Here is a 15,561-nt window from a genome sequence, read left to right on the forward strand (position 1 = left end):
GGTGAGAGGGCGACCGAGAGCAAGGTAGACACACAGCTGGTCGGGGGCTAAGCCGGGGAAATCAGCCTGATCGCTGGTCCGCAATTGGCTTTTGAAATGGGTTCTATAATTAAATACAGAGAGGCGGTGGACAACATGTATTTTTTTGTGCGTACCACCGCCGTCCATTTATCATGCGAGTCGTTCTGGATGCGCTGTGATCTTAGCCCGTCAGCATATCACACACAAACGTAGAATTATTCTAGTCTTGGTGTCAAGGTGTAACCTTGCCCTGCCTTCTCCAGTGTTACCCAATCAGCAATGTTACCCATGTGTTATCTGAAACAGCAATCACACATCATTTGTGAATGTTAATGCAGAGTAGTAGTCTCTGATTAAAAAACAAAATCCAGATTTGCAATGTTCCTGCAGGTTGACAATATGTTCTTTTCCATGCTGCACATCATGGCCACAACCAATAGATGGAGGAACTCAACAGAAAAAGGACAAGACCGCACTGTCAATCCCAATGTGAATGCCGCTGGGAAATAGTTCTCGTCGCCTGTGCTTCGCTGGCACACAATGTGGTCTTGTTGTTGCTTCTTTTTTTGCCAAGAAGGGGCTGAAATGAAGACAACGGCGACGTACGTCTGCCTTATCTCCCAGCGTGTGATTAGCGGCACGCGCTGCCGTATTCACTCTAAATGTCCTTCCGGGATCCGACATTGAATTACGCTCAGGGAAGCCACACCATTACTCTTGCTTAGCCACGTGCTGTTGCCGAGACACTGGATACAGGGAGATATGGGAGGGGAGAGTGAGAGAGAGAGAGAGAGAGAGAGAGAGAGAGAGAGAGAGAGAGAGAGAGAGAGAGAGAGAGAGAGAGAGAGAGAGAGAGAAGGAGAGAGTGAGAGAGAGAGAGAGAGAGAGAGAGAGAGAGAGAGAGAGAGAGAGAGAGAGAGAGAGACTGAGAGAGAGAGAGACAGAAAAACACCTTTCTGTGGTAGAAAGGTGTTTTTCCCAAGCACCTCTTGGGTGCTTCAAGCAATATAACCGATCTGATCCCAGAGTATCCCATGAGGAAGAAATTAATAAAGTAGATTCCCATCAGGCCTTTCATGGCAAATAACTCAAACGAACACCAAAGTGACAATAAAGTGTTTGCCCTGTACTTCACCGCCCAGCAACACCAACCATGCAGGGTGAATCCCAACACCACCGTTACATGTCTGGCTCCTCCGATGCACCGGAGGTGTCTTCAGACCGCTCCCAGCCCCACCCTGACGTCTCTGCCAGGGGCCCCCGCGGGCCCCCTGCCGCCATTAGACCGGTGTCAGCTCGTCCAATGAGAAGACGCTGTCGCAGGTGTGTTTGAGTGTTGGTTCATTTGCCACGTTGTTGGTCAGCCGGGTATGCTATAGCTATACTATATTTATGCTTGTGCAGTGGAATATACCGTCCCTAAACAACAAGGACATGTGTATACTAAGATGTACAGCACAGCACCAAAGGACATCTACGCCTCCTCTATTAGGATGTTATTGCTGCCGCCTGCCCGGCCCGTCTCTCTTGGCATAGCTAGGTGTGAATTCCCTCTCCAAATGAAAACACCTCCTCTCCAGATGTGTTAGTGGAGAGTTCAGCCATTGGGCCAAAGCCTCGAGATTCATAACAAACATCGACAAGACGGGCAAAAGACGGAGTCGGCACATGGTGGCCGTAAAGTGGACAGGGGATGAATCGTGGACAAGGTGGCACTGGGACACACATGGACGCTCGAGAAAAAATACAGAGGATCAGGGCGGCTGCCAGACAGAAGGGCAGCAGCCTGTGGTCTCCCCACCTTAACCTAAGGCCAGATGTGAGCTCCTTGGTAGTCAGGCCTCTGTGCACAAATCCATTTTAATGGACTACTAATCCACTGTAATCTTCATTTATTTAATATTTCCTGTCATTTAACGGTTCAGTTTTTTTATATAATCATAATCCCATGATTATAATGGGACAATACTATCTAGGAAGAAGTATTTGTTTCGGACATCAAAACATAAATATCAAAGAAAAATGTATAATATTTGATACATTGAACCGGGGAATTACAAAGGACAAAAACGACGGCGTGGATGATGTTGAATGCAGCAGGTTTTGTACCTGTTGCATTTTACATGAAATGCTGCCATCGTTCAGAGCTCAATACGAGTGAATAATAGTGCGAAGAATAATCCCGTTCGATTGACAGGCAAATGGTACATGACATTTTCATAAGTGGAACGAACATCAACGATTGGTATAACGGGCCCTGGCAGACGGATTCGAACAATGCGTGAAAAATAGAACGAAGGCGTAACCCCCATTAAGCGGGGGTGCTGACCTTCTTGCTTGCATATAAACGTCTTTCATTTTCTGCTTCTGACGACATGTGCTTATGAACAAAGTGGTTCAGCAATTTCTGCGTAAAACGATTGTGGCCCCCTTTTTTTTCCGAGCACAGTGCGAGTTGACAGATCGTTAAAACTGCACGAACCAATAAGGGTTGACTATCTGAAGGCTGTCATATTGCGTTTAATCCAGAGGCAATTGTTGCACTCGTTCATCCCCATGAGTGCTTCAACCACTGCGTTTGTGACTATAGGTTAATGAAGGCCTTACCGTGTAACAGGTAATTTCCCCTAAAGCAAAAACGCTATGGCCAAATTAAGGAGTGTTAATGTTCATGGGATGCAAAATTGAAATTTACTACATTTTCTACATCTTAATACAACTGGCAGTGAATGGGACTCGGTAATCGTGGCCCTATATATAATTAAGGGCGATCAACCAGTGGCTGTCACGGCTAAATGAATGTATGTGTGCTGGTTTATATTGACCGGCACACCTGCACACACGCTCAGATTCGACACACCGAGAACGCACACACACACACACACACACACACACACACACACACACACACACACACACACACACACACACACACACACACGCACGCACGCACGCACGCACGCACGCACGCACGCACACACACACACACACACACACACACACACACACACACACACACACACACACACAGGCACAAACATACACACGCACGCATGCGCGCACGCACGTACACACTACATAAAGTTCCTCACACCTTGTCTCCGTAGTCGTCGCTTCCTGAGGCCGAAGATGCGCACTTTAGAGAAGATGTCGACCAGGTTCCCATTGCAGAGCCCTTTGTTCTTGTTGGGGCTCTTTCGCCGCCGGTTGGTGGCGGGCCGGTCTACATGCTGCTCTCGTGCCTGTCGCTTTTGCCTGATCAGGCCACTAGCGATGGCAGCAGCCATGTCTTTTACAAATCACCTCGCAACTGCTCACGTCCAGTCTGCGCGCACGGAGCACAGACTACACATAAACAACCCGCCTCTCCGAGCTCCTGGCCCGGATCACAGTCCCATGTTTGCGCTCCGAAGCGGTCCTTTCAGCGTTGGAATCGGGTATTATAACGCTGTTTTTAGAAGTGTGCGCAGTGTCTGTTACTGTCGAGACACTACATGGTAACGCTGAGATGAGACAACCAGTTGTCAATCGTCGTTCGAGTTCTTCTTGGACATCGTGGAGGAGAAAAATAAATATGTCACTTCATATTTATTTCCATATTGCCGTCATGAGCAACAAAAAAGACACAAGTCAGCCCGCCTCAGGCGGACAGAGACAGCATATGATCAGTCATACCTGCACGCTGCTTTACATGGCATTGCCTCACGCTGAGACGTTGTCTCCCAGCGCCTCCTAAATTGTCCAGGACGGGCTGCAGTGATTTGCACTCAACTCTCTCCTCGCTGCGTCTTCCTCTATTTCCTTATTTTATTCTTTTTCGAATATCTTTCAATAAATCGGAATATCTCGCATATCAATGAACGGTTACGGTGCCCGCGTCTTCGCCGCCGCCGGGCAATCAAACGAGCGTCGACGCCTCTGACGACGTCGGTTATCCGACCATCGGAGCGGCGGTTTGGGCGAAGAGGCGACGTCTAGGAGTTTTGCGATCGCTCATCCGCCACGGAGAACGTGTGACGGCCGTTTTCCATGACAGGCGCTCGGAGACGTGTGCGAAAAGGCATCGATGATGTGCGCTGACTGCAAGTTCTAACGGAATGCGGACAAGTTAAGTTATGGTCCGGTCACAGAGCCAGCCAGCCAGCCAGCGGACACAGCCACAGCCTTCCCCCGAGGTTGATGCGTAATCGAGTGTTTTTTTTCTTTGTAATCCTTGTGATATTGTTATTATTTGTATGCAACAACAACAGAAAAGAAGCTCAGACACCAGTGGTCACACGACGGACGGCTGTGCGCGACAGGAACCCGGGAGCAAAAACTGGTACCAAAGCGGATTGGAGTCCTGTGAAGAATACGTCTGCATTGTATGGCAGCTGCATACAAATTCAAAAGAAAAAACTTCCAACGCCCCGAGAGGCTGCAGAGACATTTCGACTTCGATAGACAGATGTGTTTTCTATCCACATCGATTCTACCGCGCGGGAGATTCTATGGCGATCGGTGCGTAAAAATACAATATAGAAGAAAAAAATAGGCGAGCTTCAGCCATGAACGTTGAATGAATGGCCCCCTGAACAGTTGGGTAGTGCAGCGGTCACTCGTTCACTGTCCCCACATAGATCAGATCCTCCCAATCAACAAGTCCTCGCGGCGACTCGTCCCCTTAACGTACACACACACACGCATACACACACACACACACACCACGCCACACACATACACACACGGCTATGCCCTGCCTCGCTCCCTCCCTCCCCTCTCGACCGAGCGCGTCAAAGCCCCCGTGCTTTAGGGAAAATCATCAGCGGGAGGGAGGGGGGGGGGGGGTATTAATGGTTTGGACCGGTTATGAAGCTGTTTGGATGTCTTCTAGTGTGTACGTTGAAGAATAGGTCGACGGAAGGCGTCCGTGTGATCTGATTGGGTTTGGGCTTTTGGTGGTTAGGTAAGGTCAACACAATTTTGTGACTTCGTTCAATTCATGGATTTCCCTACAGTTAATTTGGGAAATGGGAACGTTTTTTTCACCGTATAGGGATTTTTTTTTTTCATCCTCCGACGGTCTTGATGAGTCCTAGGTGGTTGATAGACTGTATTTATTTAGTGGCGCCATCATTAATGACTTTGGTTTAGGGGACGCTTTTATCTTATGGGATTTACAGTGTTTTCAAAGACAAAGGTCATTATGGTTCAGAGTGATAATGCCCCTCAAGCTGGCCTACAGGTGGGCTGTAGACACCGAGCAGACCAGAAAGCCCCCAGAATATCGTCCTAAAAAATTCTAAAAGCGAGAAACATGATAGATATAGATGTCGTTACATTTGAAAACGTCAGCCTGGTTTTTCATAATAATAATAATCTATTTTTTTTTTTGCCAAATTGCCAATTCATATTAAATCCTAGTTTTCATTATGGTATTCAATCATGTCGAGCTAAGGGATGGGTTCACCAACACACCTGCATGTCACACAATTCACATTTTATAACTCAAATTATATCGCCAAATGAATGAACATGAATCGGCTTCAACAGCAAATAGATTTTGCTGTACAGAAGAACCGGGCACCCTGGACCCCGTAACTAGTGCTTTATGACGTGCGTAATGCATGCTGCTCCCTGGCCCGTCGCTCCTTAGCGGTCACCATGGACAGCACCACTCCTCCCGGTAGAGTCTCCACGGTGATTCACACGCATGAGGAGCAGGAATCCGGCAGACCCCGTCCTCTCTGACACCGTGACAACGTTCCAGGTGTGATTGGAAACCCAGCACAATCACAAACCGCTAGAATCCAATCTATGTGTGTCGTTATAATAACGCGTAAGAACACCGTCGTTCCCTCAATTACGAATCCCGTTGGGTTCTGTTGAATCAAGGCAAAACATTCAACACTACAACCTACCCTTCTTGTTTTCAAATGAATTCTCAATCTCGTGTATAGCCCACAGAAATTAAAACTCAAGAGAGCCATCTGCTGTTTGTCGGCGTCATTTAACATCTGGCGCGTTGGGGATTCGGAGCGCAACACGTTTGGGATCTCCGTCTGCACAACGCACTTGTTGAAGCAGACACACCACATATTAGGGAAAATGGTCGTCTAGCTTGCTCAGAGTGATTATGTTGTATCTGGCTCAAATATAAAAACTCGTTTAAACAAATCACAGCTGACGCTTAAAACCACAGCCTAGCCTAATAAACGAATTATCATCGTCAGTTAAGCCTATGATGTATCGTGGAGGAGGGTCGCTCTGCAGCAAAGATGCAGATCAATGGTGTATGTGTGTGTTAGTGTGTGTGTGTGTAGGGGGTGGGGGTTCTACTCTTCTGTGCACAATATTTAACATGATCCTTCGGGTTTCAACGCGAAACTCAAACCGTGAGCGGATTCCTTGAGTCCACGTAGGCTACTTTAACCTATTCATTCGCGGCGGATGGTATATTGAGTTCACCTATGCCGTGTCTCTCTCTCGCACACTGCCGGGTGGCTCCGAGTACTACACGGGTAAGTCACTGCAGTTAGCGAAGCCACCAGCAGCGGACACTGTCTCCTCAACAATAGTCCCCTCAGTCCTGGGATGCGCACGACGACGCAGTGGTGGTGGAGACCGGGAGAGTTCTCAGAGAGAGACTTAACATAAATGGTGATATATGCGTCGCTGTTGAAACGATTATTATGAATATAAATGATGATATATTGCTCTATGGCGTGACATTGCAACACCCATCAGCAATATGTGTACATAGGCCTAAGCATTGTTAACAAAATGTTTTTTGTTGGTTTTTTCGAAAATTTAATATTAGAATGTTAATATTGATTACATCTATGGAATCAGATTGACACTGTTGGTGTGGCATTTTAATAAATTAAAAAAATAAGCCTCAAGTGCTGTGTAATACCCTTTCCTTTAGGCCTGCTGTCTAGAAACAACACAACTAAATCCAAACATATTGAAACAAAGCAAAGCAAACCTTACAATGACAATTTGGCAAGAGGGGGAGCAGGAGAGAGTAGCAGTGCCCAGCCACCGATTCTAACTCTTCAACTGCACCACACAGACTTCAGGGGGAGGGCAGGAGGGAGGGAGGGAGGGAGGGAGGGAGGGAGGGAGGGGAGACGTGTGGACGGTCTGATAAGTTTTCCAACAGAAAGAGCACATGGAATAAAAAACAACAACACTGCAAGCCTGACCAGAGCGCGGAACACCTCAGGAGACACTCCTGAGGCCTGACGAGTCGATTACCGAGCCGTCTGAATTGATATCACACCAGCCATCCTTAGCTTCCTGTTAGAGGAAGGATAGATAAGGCAGCGCCTACATACCTAGATGCCTCTTCCTCCTACATGAGAACTTGCGCGAGTCCATGGCAGGGCAGACCGCCCGCTCCCACGGCGACCGGACCGAGACCTTTCCCCCCTCGGTAACATGGCTTCCGGAGGCTTCTAAAGCCTCTACTTATAGGGCTAACGTGGTTAGCGTCCAGCCACCGTCCGCCCCAATGTGTTCACATCAATTTGTCCCATAAAGTCGAGACAATGACACGCCGCTTCTATAGATGTTGCGCGGAATGCCACGAGAAATATGAAGGAAATAGATGGTTTTATTGTAGTTTAAATGTTTGTTTGGGAAACCGGTTAGAATGTCATCAAAGTTTTATGTATTTAATATACAGGCTCGCATGTGTCAGAGAGTATATGATGGTACATCTTAGGGGGGAAACTAGCCTAGATATGAACACACATGATTCATACAAATAAGGTAATTTCAAAGAATCATTCCGTCTGTCCATTACGTTTCTCTTCCTGTGTCGTTGACATTGCAATCAAGAAATATGCCCATAGAAAGCCATCTGCCCACAGTGCTGTTTCTGTGGATGTGCCAAGGCTGAATGAAGACTTGTGAAGCCCCCCCCCCCCACCCCCCCCCCCCCCCCCCCCGATCTCTCTGCTCATCAGGGCAGATCCAAGTCTAATGCGATTTACATCCCAATTATCAAGAGGTCAGGTGGCCATGGGGCTGGAGGCAAACCTTGATGGGATGAGAAGGACGGTCGATTCTGTCTATTGGGGGAAGGGATGTCTCCCCCACCACCACCCTTACCGCCCCCCCCGCCCCTACCACCACCCCCATCTCCATCACCACCACCCCCACCACCAGCATCCCCACCCAACACTATACCCTCACCATCAACACCACGCAACCCTTACCGTCCCCACCGTCTCCATCATCACCACCCCCCCCTGGTGGAATAAAGTCAGCAGGTGCTCCCATCGTGTGAAGGCTCCCAGAGCGTCATGGGAGGAGAGAACAGCAAGAAAGACAGAGAGAAAGAAAAACAGAAAGAAAGAGAGAAAGAAAGAAGGAACGATAATCCGACTTTTTCTCCTCAAAGCGGAGGGGAAAAGCTAATTTAATTGAAAAAAGAGTAACGGCTTTGCTTATCAAGGCTTTGTCCCCCCACTCCCCCACCCCCCACATGCTATGGGGCTTACAATCAAATCCTGTAAATGCCATGAGTCCATCTAGTGAAGCAATCAGAAAAAGGGCCAGATTAGCCCATAAAGAGCCCAGTCTATCAAGCACACAAGTGCTTCTGGAGCTGTGTGTGTGTGTGTGTGTGTGTGCGTGCGTGCGTGCGTGCGTGCGTGCGTGCGTGCGTGCGTGCGTGCGTGCGTGCGTGCGTGCGTGCGTGCGTGCGTGCGTGCGTGCGTGCGTGCGTGCGTGCTACTCGTTATTTGTGATTGATTCTCCTCTTTATTTCCCAAATCATCAATGTTTTTACTTAGTAAATCCTTCAATATTCGTACTACTTGAGAGGGTTCGATTGATTGGTGACTAAATGCCCACGTTAGGGCAGATCCCTCAACTCAGAAGGAGCTTTGCAGTCTCCCACGGGGGGAGTGCAACGGGTGGTATTGCTCTCCCTGGTTCCTGCTGTGAATGAGCTGCTACATGTACACATACAATACACGGGTTGTACTGACTAAGCCAGCAACACAGTCTCAGCATGGCTTCTGGTGACGGGGGGTCCGTCTCCCATGAGGGGGGGGGGGGGGGGGGGGTCGGGATTCAGACAAGGGTGTAAAGACCCCCAGCAGGGGTGTGTAATACACTATGGTATACTGTAATGCAGTAAATGATGATTCTTTATTATTTTCAACAGTATTTCGAAACCATGTGTGGTATAGCAGGCAGTATCAGACCGGTCTTTCATTTGTGTTTGACCTAGATTTATACAGATGGGTCTCAAGGCGAAGCACCTGTTATTCAAGAGAGGCATGATTTTGCAGCATTATCGTATGTGATGAATACGGACGTCTCACTCCAATAGAAACACAAAGAGAGGCTCACATTCACAATCAGAGATAGAGAGCGAGGGACTCTGCAGAAAGAGGAGGAAAGGGGATGGAGGGCTGAGAGGGTTAGAGCCAGACACACCGGGCTGGGTCGACAGTACTCGTCGTGATCACAGCTTGACTGTACCGATTGAATTCCTGCTTACCGCGAGGACACTCCACTTATGGAGCCTCACTTGTGCTGGTTGGTGCAGTGGCCGGGCTCTCCCCAAGGGGAGCTCAGGAAGAAGGTCAAGCAGATCCACAGCTAATAGGAACACCGTAGCCGAGGGGGCTCGCGTCGTGTGCCTTGGACATTCAAACGGCCAGAGATAACCTGATTTCGGTGAGAAAAGAGGACCAGCACTCTCAAGCACGTCGAGGCAATTTACCGTCCACAGCTTGAATGACAGTTCCAATCAAAACGCCATTCTCTAATGCCACACATGATCCGGGAGGAAAAACAAAACAAAATGGAATGCATTGTTGCAGAGTTTTTCAGAGAAAGAGGACAAGCGAAAGGAAGCTATAGAAATATGAACCGCAGTGGCGTAAGGATGAAGATGAATTGCGTCGAGAGTTACAGCGAGAGATGAGGGAATACTGTTCACACGCATTGGATCTTTTTGTTGTAAACCAATGTCTCTGTTTTGCGCACACACACACACACACACACACACACACACACATTCACGCAACCACACACACAACCACACGCACAACCTGACACTCAAAAGCTAAGCCACACACACACACACACATACATGTCCACACACACGCACACACACACAAACACACACACACGCACACACATAAAATCACACACACACACACACACACACACACACACACACACACACACACACACACACACACACACACACACACACACACCTCCTTTGATGGTGTAGTGAGTCTGCAGCAGGGGTAGAAAGTGCATTGTCAGCACCGCTACAGCGTAAGGGCTTCCTCGGAGAAGCCCTGAGCAGTGTTGAAGAATATCAATTAGTCTATAGCCCTCTCACAGGCCAGTGTGTGTGTGTGTGGGTGTGTGTCCCAAGTTGCCATATGGAATTCGATGCTATTCAATATCTACAAGCACGCATGTGATATGTGTGTGAAATAATGAGCTCATCCAGAAGTGAGGGCACACGCCAAGCTTGTGTGTGCGTGCGTCTGTGAGTTTGTACATGTGTGGGTGTGCGTCTGTGTGTTTGTGTGTTTTTGTGAGAGAGGGAACAAGAGATAACGAGAGAGATATGTGGTGGTAATGAACCCGGGCCTATACGTTGACATCTTCATGTTTTTGATGAATGTATGCATGTATGTGATAGGCTGGCATCAGGCGTGTGCGTCTCGTGTCTAAAGTATGCCGTGTCTGCTGCTAATGACCTGGGAATGTGCATACATCGTGTTGCAAGTAGGTTACGATTAGCATAAAATGTGTGTGTGTGTGTGTGTGTGTGTGTGTGTGTGTGTGTGTGTGTGTGTGTGTGTGTGTGTGTGTGTACGTGCGTGCGTGCGTGCGTGCGTGCGTGCGTGCGTGTGTGCGTGTGCGTGTGCGTGTGTGTGTGTGTGTGTGTGTGTGTGTGTGCGTGGCGTGTGTGTGATGAACGTAAGGAGCCCATGAATTTACTCAAATTAGGGGGCGGAGACAGAGCATGCATCATGTTTGATGGATCTGCAAGGAGTTTAAAGTTGGTAGGAGTTGGTCGCTCCAACACACCACTCAAACCGAACCAGGCCAGCTAGCACTTCAGGGGACATTAGTTGGCTGTACTCCCGCGCAGTTAGAGGAGACACCTACATGGGGGAAAGTCTTTACCATCGGAGGACGGAAGCGTTGCATAGCTCTCACCACCTCTCACTCCCACACACACCCAGTTTCCAAACACACACAAACATGCACACCCGCGCTCACACGCATGCACGCACTAAACACACAAATATTGCCAAATTCCAAACACACAAACATCAATACATCAGCAACAGGCACACAGACCCAAAGCCAATTCAAACGTCGGGTCGGGAGTTTTGTGTAACGGCACAAAACGATCTAAAACAATGTTTTTCTCTTGAATTGCGTGGTGCGTTGGTTGTCGCACAATACCTCACATGCTCTGTAACATAGATTGAAAAGAGTGAAACACCTTTGCTGGCAGGTGCCCACATAACAGAGTCATCGGTATGCCATGCAGGCCATTACCGAGCTTGTCAATTCATCAACCGTGACCCGCACTGGACAAAGCGCACTGGAACATGAGTGCGTATACCTCATTGAGGGGCCCTGCACGTCGCTAAAGCCGTGATTTAATGTCTTACTGGGCCTCAATAAGGGCAGGGCAATTCCTGGCACGCGCCACCCGTACGTTCCCCATGAGGCCGCCGCTTATGGAGGAACCGCGGCCCCTTTAGCTGCATGGCTGATTGGGGGGCGACTTTCCCTCCGGAGATAATGAAAGGACGATGGTGACTGTAATGGAGGAAGATATGACGCTGATGGTCATTAGAGGCTGTTTTACTGTAAATGGTCCCCTAACCTCCCTGTCCTGACCTACCCACCCGCCCCCTCCCTCACATGGTGACTAGCCACACTCCTCCTACATGTGGATATAGTGTGTGTGTGTGTGTGTGTGTGTGTGTGTGTGTGTGTGTGTGTGTGTGTGTGTGTGTGTGTGTGTGTGTGTGTGTGTGTGTGTGTGTGTGTGTGCAAGTATTTCTATGGCTTCATTAAGACAGGTGAATGGGTCAGGGGAAATGGCAGGACTACATCATAACGATCTATGTCTATGCATTAAGTATGACATCAATCAAACACTGTCTCCACAGATTTATCAAGAACGGCAGAGTGTGTGTGTGCGTGTGTGTGTGTGTGTGTTGGTGTGTGTGTGTGTGTGTGTGTGTGTGTGTGTGTGTGTGTGTGTGTGTGTGTGTGTGTGTGTGTGTGTGTGTGTGTGTGTGTGTGTGTAAGTATGAATGCGCATGTGTGTGTGCATTTCTGTGCTGTCATATGGAACGCAACACAACAGCACTATGCAGATTCCTTTTGGAAAAGGTTATTTAAATTAGCATGTAGAAAGGTGCATACATATTGGTATGAGAAGGGACCACGGCATAAAATAAGAATATGTATATAAAAAGACAATACATACAATGTGAAGAGCCTGCTTTGGAAAAATTGTGTAAAAGTGGCAAAAATGTGTACATCTTCATAGAAGGAACGCTAAGATAATCATCCCTGGAGAAACAACAGGCTGGAAGATCTGAATAATTTATATTTACTGTTGAAATCTATTACTGGGTGCTTTAAATGCAGAGCGGGAAGATTACAGCCGGATGTGCACACACTGCTCATTCAGTATCCACTGAGGGCCCCATCCAAACTGAATAAGGTACAGGGTTATGTAATAAACCGCTCTAGGCTTTGGTTTAGTTTTTCAGGATAAACGCCAACATCTTCACAAAGTTTGGTGAAAACTTGTGAAAAGTCTTGTGAAAACTTGTGAAAAGTTATGTGGAAATATTGTATCCAATTTTCCTGGCACAATGGTGAAAAATAGAGCTAATCCTTTTGCGACATAAGCATTGCCTCTCGTGTTACAATAACGCTTGCTGTACCTCTTCATGACCACTAGAGAGCAACACAGAGCTCAGCAAGAACGCCACTGCAGATTTCACTGCCTAGATTCGATATGATGGGGATGTTATTGCTCTGAGATCTACACGTCTTTACCTGTTTATACGAGGAGCAACTGATGATGGATGGATAAACAATGTCAGTCCAGCAGTACTCTTAGATTATATAATATAATCCCAAAGAAAAGACACATGACACATGACTCTTAAATTGCAAAATTCACATGTAACCACCTAATTTTGCATTGGAAGAAGAAAATAACCATTAGTGTTAAACCTTTAAGAAATATATTACAAACATTCAATAAGCAGTCCCTTATTCCACTAGCTCAGCATTGTAGCATGACTGAGAGAACTGAAGGTTGATCCTAATGCTCTGCAAGGATAACAGTCTGCCAGTGATCCACTGTAGAGACGTGAACCGTAGTCACAGTGGCAATGGCACGCAACACTGCTTTACGTAAGACAACAAAGATGCCCTCAAGTGGCCAAAACTGGCACAGTGAGTTCACACACCGCCACGGCGACAGGAAAATATGCTCATAAATACTGTCAATAGCACAGCGTCTGTCTTTGTCTCGAATCCATCTTGATCGGTCAGGCCCAGTCAATTAGGACACGAGTGGTTGAATAATGTGCTGTGTCGTCTAAACTACAGGCCTGAGTGATGTTAGGTAACAGATGATAACCCCGTGATATGATTCTGGGGTTTCACTGGGGCGAAAGAAGAAGTAATTGATCTAACGTGTGTGTGGCTGAAATGTGCCTATGTATGTCTGTGTGTCTGTGTGTGTATATCTGTTTATTTGTGTTTGTGTGTGTGCGACAGTACGTGCGTCTGTGTATTTGTGCGAAAACATGTGTGTGTGTGTGTGTGTGTGTGTGTGTGTGTGTGTGTGTGTGTGTGTGTGTGTGTGTGTGTGTGTGTGTGTGTGTGTGTGTGTGTGTCTGTGCATGTCTGTGTGTTGAAGAGAGAGAGAGAGAGAGAGAGAGAGAGAGAGAGAGAGAGAGAGAGAGAGAGAGAGAGAGAGAGAGAGAGAGACAGTTGTGGTAAATCATGCATACGTATGTGTTTGAATTAGAGGAAAGGATAAATAAAATGAACATAGGGAGGGAGGGAGGGAGAGAGAAAGAGAGAGAGAGGGAGAGAGAGGGAGCGAGAGAGAGAGAGAAGAGAGAGAGAGAGAGAGAGAGAGAGAGAGAGAGAGACAGAGACAGAGACAGAGACAGAGAGAGGGGAGAGAGAGGGGAGTGACAAGAGAGAGAGGGGGGAGAGGGGAGAGAGAGAGGAGAGAGAGAAACAGAGAGAGAGAGGAGCGCGAGAGAGAAAGAGAGAGAGAGAGAGAGAGAGAGAGAGAGAGAGAGAGAGAGAGAGAGAGAGGGGAGTGACAAGAGAGAGAGAGAGGGGGGGAGAGGGGAGAGAGAGAGAGATAGAGAGAGAGAGGGGGACAGTGAGAGATTTGAGAGGGGGGGAGAGAGAGGAGAGCGAGAGAGAAGAGAGAGAGAAAGAGAGAGAGAGAGAGAGAGAGAGAGAGAGAGAGAGTGAGAGAGAGAGAGAGAGAGAGAGAGAGAGAGAGAGAGGCAGAGAGAGACAGAGAGAGAGACAGAGAGAGACAGAGAGAGAGAGAGGGGAGAGAGTGTTTCGAAAATGAGGATGAAACGAGCATCATCTCATTTGCATGCTGTTATGCAATGGCCCGTGGAGGACGGAAGACTCTCTATGGTATATAGATTAGGCCCTTAGGACACCCCAGTTTCAATAGCGGTCAGATAGCCCTACCCGCTGCAGGACAGGGGCCAACCCAAACAGTCACACTCACTAGTTAATGAGACGACAACAAGAAGCAAAGACTGTCAAGTTCAGTAAGCACTCCAGCATGGAGTAGCTGACGTAATGATGACGAACCCAACACAGGGTGGATGGGGCCTGGAAACAGGGCCATGGTTTGCGGGGGGGATATGGATCAGACGAAAAAAAAAAGCAGAATGAAAAGCAGCAGTGTGTCATGTGCAAGGTTTCGGTTGTGTCATCTGTCAAGGTCCTAATGAGAAATGACACATTTTTAATTACAGTGGACTATTATTAGCGGTGTGTAAGTGAGATGCCAGAACACAGGTCTCTATAGCTGGCCCCCCTGGTAATTATAGCATGTGTGAAGCTGTTTGAAATAAATAGATCTACATGTGAAAGAAAATGTCCCATGGTGAGAAAACGTTCTGTTTTGTTTAACAGTCGGTAAAAAACACATGAATCGCATGGATCCAGGTTTCTTCACTTGTAAACTATATCACATATATAACCGCAAAAGAAAACCTACAGACCCGGTACAGAAAGTCAACTGTTTTCAGGGGTATCCAACTGTTGTCGTGCAGCTGTCGTCATGATTTTCCATAACAACACAACGATGAAAGGTTGGGCCAGGGCAACGCGCGCCTTCCTCACACTCTGTGCAGGAAACCCGCGTCATCGTGACATAACGACACCACGACCACAGCCAACGCAGGACCACCGAGGGGGAACTACGCAACCACTGTTTCAGGTTATTAAGAAACATCTGGCAACAGCTGTCAG

General features: G+C 47.7%; 1 protein-coding gene across 2 annotated transcripts in view; it reads right to left on the reverse strand.

The window, feature by feature from the left end:
• Window positions 1-15,561, reverse strand: part of fgf14 (fibroblast growth factor 14) — a 75,036-nt gene that overhangs the window by 22,138 nt on the left and 37,337 nt on the right. The window contains exon 1 of one of the 2 annotated variants that reach the window (XM_060039462.1): window positions 3,116-4,811. The exons of the other annotated variant lie outside the window; for it this stretch is intronic. Coding sequence (XP_059895445.1) covers window positions 3,116-3,308 — 193 coding nt within the window. The 5' untranslated portion in view covers window positions 3,309-4,811. Of the gene's footprint in view, window positions 1-3,115; window positions 4,812-15,561 lie in introns of those variants that run through there. 2 annotated transcript variants of the gene reach the window in all.

Source organism: Gadus macrocephalus, chromosome 20 (genome assembly GCF_031168955.1).
Source record: "Gadus macrocephalus chromosome 20, ASM3116895v1".
NCBI classification, from domain to species: Eukaryota; Metazoa; Chordata; class Actinopteri; order Gadiformes; family Gadidae; genus Gadus; species Gadus macrocephalus.